This window comes from Penaeus japonicus, unplaced genomic scaffold, assembly GCF_977035675.1.
Source record: "Penaeus japonicus unplaced genomic scaffold, GWHDUDI00000001_assembly GWHDUDI00000014, whole genome shotgun sequence".
In the NCBI taxonomy this organism is placed as follows: Eukaryota; Metazoa; Arthropoda; class Malacostraca; order Decapoda; family Penaeidae; genus Penaeus; species Penaeus japonicus.
The window spans coordinates 5576345-5583844 of NW_028234416.1; the positions used below are offsets into that span (position 1 = coordinate 5576345).

The 7500-nt window shown below is 44.2% G+C and overlaps 1 protein-coding gene across 1 annotated transcript in view; it reads right to left on the minus strand.

Annotated features, from left to right (window-relative positions):
- The window catches only part of LOC122247348 (uncharacterized), a 574040-nt gene that overhangs the window by 17723 nt on the left and 548817 nt on the right, over window positions 1–7500 (minus strand). The window contains exons 8-9 of the mRNA XM_086543691.1: window positions 4337–4445; window positions 517–668 (exon numbers count right to left, since the gene is read on the minus strand). Coding sequence (XP_086399817.1) covers window positions 517–668; window positions 4337–4445 — 261 coding nt within the window. The remainder of the gene's footprint in view (window positions 1–516; window positions 669–4336; window positions 4446–7500) is intronic.

Here is a 7500-nt window from a genome sequence, read left to right on the forward strand (position 1 = left end):
TTACTTTTTAATCAGGTTCAGTTTCGATTGTAGCGAATCTGATTCGAAAAAAAAGTTTAATTAGTTTCCCTGCATTTGATGCTGACGTTTGATTTTTACCGCAAGTTACACGGTGAACGGCTGACAGTTGTTCAACACTGGAATAGACGTGACGATTATTTGTTTTGGAAGTCCTGTCCGTGTTTTTCAATAAAAGGTCGTCACCCGGTAGGAATATCTTTATCGACGGCTAAACTCATAGGCATAATTTGCTTTTGAATGCTTTTGCGATCAACTTACTACTATTTAGCAATATGGTTTACAGATGAACCAAAACAATCAGGGATAAAACGCTCTTACAAAGAATGCCATCACCGAAAAGATTCAGCTGAGATATATTTCAGCACATTTGGTAATATATATGTAAAGAAAGACACGGGATGATAATTGCCAATGTCTTCACTTCCACAGTAACGTGTCCCCTCGGCCACACGCAGCTGCCGAGAGGGCTTGCAGGCTCCTCAGGGGACGACCCACCTGCTGGTCGTAGTTAATCATCTTCCTCTCGCCGTTATACCAGAACACGTAGTCCGGGGGAGTCTCGTAGTGCCTGAGCAGACACACGAGGCGCAGGGAACTCCCCCTCCTGATGTATTTCTCCGGGCCTCCGAGGATCTCCGCCGTCGGCTCTGCACACGGAGGCAGAAAGGGAGAGAGACATGGATGAAATTAGTGGGCTTCTCTTCAATGGAAACCAAGGGCGGTCTTCAAATTTCAAATCTAAATTCACATTGTTTATGGAGAGAGAGAGAGAGAGAGAGAGAGGGAGATAGAGATATATAGTGAGTGAGAGAGTGAGAAAGAGAGAGAGAGAAATAGATGATACCATTGGGCAGCTCCTTATGGAAAAAACAAAAACAAAAAAACAATGGCGGTGTTAAAAATATTAACGAGTAACACCAACTAGAATAAGAGATATGGTTATTCAAAACGAATGATGGAGGTGACATTAAATATAATATACAGACGGAATTTAAAAATCTTATATGGGAAAAGAATGTGGAAGCCATCCGAAGAAAAGAATAGAGATAAAAAAGATATAAGAAACGGAAATAAATCAAGATAAATTAAAGAGAGTAGGAGGAACGGAAGATGGAGAAATCAAAGAGGAAACTGATAAAAGAGAAATGATTAATGATAATAAGATAAACACATATACAGAACTGAAAATCACATGAAAATAATTCCAAAAAAGGAGAGAGTAGCAGAGGAAATATATATAAAAGGGTATTTCATGAGGCAAGCTCTGAGAGAGAACAAAGGAACTTGAGAGTGAGAACAATGGCCGACCTTAACCATAATAGTTTCAAGTTGATGGATGCTTTATGTTGAATGCAAGACAACTGCAAACTAAGGTAGCTTTAAAGAGTATCTGGCATAGACATTAAAGGTTAAAAGGCTACCTATAAACAAAAGGTTGTGTGTATAGGAGATGGCCGGATCTAGTTAAGTCGTTAAGGTACCAGCCGTTCGATAATTTTCCCGGGACAGGTTGTAAAAGCAAGCTGTCGGGTAATTAGAAATCCTGACGGAGGAAAAAATAAAGCTTTTGAATATATCGCATGGACAGTTAAAGGGGTCTGCTCTAGAACCCGCCCGAGAGAAATAGAGTACATGGAAAGAATAGCGAGTAAGAATGGTAAAATGAGAGGAAGCAAAGATATTGAAAGGACAGGGACCGTGAAATCCAATAACGTATATGCAGATGTAATACTCTTAATTAAAGCAGTGTTTCGAGTTTTAAAAGTCAGCCATTATGTATTGTAGTGAACGTGTTCATCGTTATGGAATGCTCCTGTGATTATTAAAAGAAAAGAAAAGAAAAGAAGAAAAAGAAAACAATCACCGAGGCAGTGAGCGCGCCTGCACACCACTGCGCTGTTACACATGGCTCAGTCACCTTAGCATTCACATTCCTCTGTTGGAAGCAGAGCTGGCGTGTGAGGACGAGACTCCCCAGGGAAGGGAGGCGAGGGAAGCAAAGGAGGATATGATTCATGGAAAAGGAAAAGGTTATATCCTGCGGGACATGGGATAGAAGGGGAGAACGCCTCAGGGGAGGAAAGTAACACTGGGAAGGACGCGGGTTTCGAGGAGAGAATGGAAAGAAAGTGACGGGATATTTGGGCACGGCGGACGGCAAGTGCCTCGGAGGACAGGAATGACCCAGCGGGATCAGGCGGAGAGGAGGAGGATCTACGGAGCGAGGAAGGACCCGGACTCTCATATGGAGGAAGGAATACAGGATGGGAGGGAGCTTCCTTACCGGACGGGAAAAAGAGACAACAGGAAGAACATAGAAGGAGATACTGAATACTTCAGGAAGAAGTAGAATACATAGGAGGAAGGAGGAAAGGAGTCTCAAGTGCAGGATACGTTTAAAATCTGACTGATACACAAAGAACAAAACAACACTTAAATTAATCACGAGAGGCAAATGCTCTGTTTGCGTTTGTCTAACAATATCAACAAAGACAAACCTTTGCAATTGCTTTGTGCAATCTGTAACAGTGTAATTAGATTTGATTGATAGCTTAGATTCAAAAAGAATATCATAAAGAGACTGTTAACTTAACCTGCTTACACGAATGCTCCGAACACTTGCTGCATTTGCTACTAAGAAGCATTCCTGTCTGCTTCACTCGTGGCAAATCTATAACATCATGTACCTGCTAACGCTTATGTCTACAAAGGTTTTGCAATATCCGTTTTCTCTGATCGAATCACTGTATACACTTCCACTGTTTTTGTTTACCCTCGAATTTCCCAGGAATACTCCAAGCCTTTCCTTCCACTGGGCCCGAGAATGTCCGATAACAGCAAGGCTTCCCTGTTACGATCGTTCTCCTTCTTCGGCTCTTCCAACAACACATTACCAATATCATACGGAGCTATCAAAGGAAAGAAATTCACCAACACTACCATGCTGGAGCTACCATATATAAATATATATGTATATTTATATATATATATATGTATATGCATAAATAAATATGTATATATACATATATATATATATATATATATATATATATATATATATATATATATATGTATTTTTTTCTCTCTTTTTTAGAATCTAAGGATTCCTAAAACACTTTACACTTTATCGCCAAGGAAGAAATTTTACAAAACCACCTTCGCTATATAAAAGTCTAGAACTACTACATTCCGTGGATCTGATCTACCACCACAGTCTACACCGCGGCCTTCTATGATCACCTTCACCACATGATGAAACACCAGCACACGCTCGCCACTGCGTCCCATTCACCCCCGATACATCATCTACCGAGAGTTTTTTTCCCCTCTGCCATGACGCTGGACGTAAAGTAAACACTCCGTGACAGGTTCCATGGAAGGCCGGAGATCCAGGGCGGCAGTAACCTTTCCTTAACTACCGCTTTCGCTCGCTCCACTTACCATTTTGCTTCGTCTCCTTCTTCGCTTGTTCCCTCATCTGGATCTTGGTGCTCGTCTTTGAGCGCAACGGGACAACAGTCTTCCCAACTTCCGTCATTTTCTGTCTCGAATCTCTCACGGTGAACGACTCGTTTCATCTACTTACGGTTTAGTCTTATCTGGACAAGTGACTCTTTTGGAACTCCCCAAACTCTGGCGGCCGGGCACTTTCCCCCCGGACGGCTCGTACAGAGTTTCCGCTCCCTGAATTATTCACCCTTGCTCTCTGTGGACCACTTACCACGCGCTGCCTTTGGATCACTCGCCTTCTGTTTAAACCCATTTACGACGTCGTTCTCCCGCTACTTCCCTAGATCGCCAAGCAGCCGTCTTTCAAAGTCTGTAGGCCTAACCCGATAGGTGAATAAGTGAGTCCCTGCCGAGAAAATGGAATCCGACAACCTGAGGCGTGAACAAGGCTGATAGGAGGCTGCGAGAAGGGAAGGCGACAGCTCCCTTTTCGCCTTCAAGCGTTAAAACGAGGTTGACCACAACAGGGAAAGGGAGAGTGGATAACTTTGAGAGTGAATTAGAGGGTGGGTGGACAGCTGGGGTAGCATAGGATCTCCTAAGACATGCTTCCTGTAGGAGCAGTAGGCGGTAGGCGAAGGGAGAGAGTGAACGGCCGATAGATCACCGATGAGACAGGTATTACTGAAAGGGGGAGAGGAGAACAGACGAAAGAAAAATGGATGGAGAGTAAAAACAAAGAAAAGAAACTTAGTTGCTATTATCAACCAACAGCAACGGTAGCTGATCCAAGGAAGCACAGACAACGAAGTAAAACGAAATAAAAAGGATTCACAGTGAAATACAGGATGGGAACTGAACTCACCGACGACTTGCAGTGTGGAGAAGAGGCTGGTGGCAGGATGCGACGACACCTGGCACTCGTACTCTCCTGCATCCCGCACCTGCACGTAGCGAAGGTGCAGCTGCCAGTCCTGTTGAAAGGGACGCTCATCAGTGGGTCGGTGTGTGTTTTCTTTTCTCTCTTCAATACTCTTTCGCTTTCTCTCTATATTTTTTGTTTCTATCTCTCTCAATTTATCAATCTTCTCTCTCTTTTTCTCATCTCATCCTCTCTCTCTCTTTCCCCTCTGCCTTCTCCATTTCCCCGATTCTCCCTCTTCTACTCGTATCACTCACTTTCTCTTTGCCCTCCCTTCTCTTTGTAATTTTCTTATGTTCTCTAACCATCTATCTCTTTCCCTCCTTCCTTCCCCCTCTCGTTCTCTCTCCCTTTCCCTCCTTCCTTCCCCATCTCGTTCTCTCTCCCTCCCTCGCTTCTTCCCTCCCCTTTTCCCCTCCTTCTGGGCCTCCGTCTCTCTCCCTCTCTCTCTTTCTCTCTTACACTCCCTCTCTCTCTCACACAATGATACAACATTGAGTGATCACAATGATCTAACCATAAGAACACCTCTCGACAAACGAAACCAAGACCGAGGATCACAACACATCAGGAAATCATTTAACCGGAAAAATCGTTTCTGTATGAAACTGCCCAGCTCCGCAGTGCGTGCAGTTGCGCGCGATCTGTTCTCCGTAGACCAACAATGTATTAAAGAAAAAAGTGCTATGAATGACACGTCTGATTTGCAAGATCACATGCGGCGGATTGCTTGATTGCACACGTTGTGTCTATATATTTTATTGGGAAGAGGAAGATATAAGGATATGGGCCGAGTGAGGTGATAGGATAGAGGAGAGGAGGAATGGAGTGAGAAGAGCGAGTTCTGAAAGAAAGAGATTAAGAATTTCTTAAGAGGCCGAAGGAACGAGAGAAAGTGGAGGATTCCCTCGCTTCTTCCCTCCCCTTTTCCCCTCCTTCTGGGCCTCCGTCTCTCTCCCTCTCTCTCTTTCTCTCTTACACAGATGATGTGCTCACACAATGATAAAACGATTCCTACCCTCAGCACTTCGTACCATAAGACACATCTCAGAAAACGAACCATGCCGAGGATCACAACACATCAGGAAATCATTAACGCGGGAAAACGTTTCTGTAAACGTTGCCCAGCTGATCTCCGCAGTGCAGTGCGCGCGCCAACGTTCTCCGTAGCCGGCAATGTATTAAAGAAAAAAGTGCTATGAATGACACGTCTGATTTGCAAGATAATTACATGCGGTTAGCTTGATTGCACACGTGTGTCTGAGATATATTGGAGAGAGGAAGGGAAGGAAATATGGGCAGATGCGAGTGATCTGATAGAGGAGAGGGAGAATGAGAGAAAGAGCGAGTTCTGAAAGAAAGAGATTTAGAGAGATTTCTCAAGAGGCCGAAATAACGGGAAAGCGGGAGAGAGAGAGAGAGAGAGAGAGAGAGAGAGAGAGAGAGAGAGAGAGAGAGAGAGATATAGAGAGAGAGAGAAAGAGAGAGAGAGAGAAAGAAACATATGCTTTTCAATTCGAATTTCATACGAGTCAGCAAAGCGAAGTAAAAGAAAGAAGATCTTCATGAAATCTCTTAACCATAAGGGAATTTTTAGTTATCATTTAAACACGAATACGCGGATTAAACGATTATCAAAATGATTACTAACTCAACGCGAAACCCGCCGATACTTTTGAGGATCAGACCTAAATGGAATTCCTGGCTCCGAACGCGGGTCCTGGCTTTGGCTTCGGCTGTGGGAGGACCGTCGGGCCGCCCTCACTTCCCTCTCTCAGCGGCGGAACTCGGGCGTAAAGGGAGTAATTGGGGTTGAATTGTGTCAGATTGATCTGGCCGCGACAGCCATGGCAGCGCCCCCCCCCCCACTTTCTATCCCCTCTCTTCCACATCTGCCTTCCCTCGCTCCTTCTTCTAATTCCCCCACCTTCTCTCCTTCCCCACTCCCTTCCTACCCCATCCCTTCATCCCACTTCCCTCTCTTTCTTCCCTCAATCCTTCCCTCCCCCACTTCTCATCTTCCCCATCCTTCGCCCCTTCCTTCCCCTCAATCTCTCCCTCTCACTTCCCACCTCTCCCTCTTCCCTCTCCCCATCCTATCTCCTTCCTTCCTTCCCTCTTCCTCAACTCCTCCCGTCCCTCCCTCACTCCCTCTACCCCACCCCCTACCCTTACACAAGCTTCCAATTCCTAACTTCCTTCTCCCTCTTCCTCCTACCACCTCCCCACTCCCTGCTCCTCCGTTCCCCCCCCCCCTGGCTCTCGTAGTTTACATATCCCGGCCTTATTTTTTTCGAAGGGGGGGGGGGGCATTTCTCTTTCGCTCAGGTACATCGGGCTGTGTGGGGGATGATAGTTTAAAATATATTATTTTGAGAAAGATAGATACAGAAAAAAAATAGATGGATAGGCAGCCTTACAGATAGACAGTATTTGAGAGGTAGATAGAGGTAGACAGATAGCGATCGATACGGCTAGGTAGGCATAGGTAGAAAGACTGAAAGACAGAGAGAGAGGGTGGGGGTATGGAGTTAATGACAGATAGAGACAGAGATAGGCAGACAGACAGATAGATAGATAGAGACAGAGAGAGAGAAAGAGAGAGAGAGAAGCTGAGACAGGTACCTAGGCATAGGCAGACAAACAGACAAATAGAGAAAGAAGAGAGAGAGAGAGAGAGAGAGAGAGATAGAGAGAGAGAGCACGAGAGAGAGAGACGAAGAGAAAAAAAAAATCCTCATCTACACGAGTCCATTCCCTCTTTATCACCGATTTTGCTGCCTGACAGACTCGCCTATTGAAAAACGCTCTCTAATTTGTCCAATAGAAGCGTCTATAAAACTCGACAAAACCACCTCATTTGTCAAGAAAAAGATAAAAATAAAAGGGTGGACGAAACTACCTTTCTAATTTGTCTAACAAATAAATGGATGGAAATTGAAAAGTCGATGAAACTACTGTCCATATTGTCATAAAGCAGATAAAAAAAAAGAAAGAAAGAAAGAAAAAAAAATGAAGCGGACGAAAGCGAGATAGATAAATGAATGAAAAGATAAATAAATCGATTAACAGATATACAAATACATAAATGAAACTAAAGAAAAATA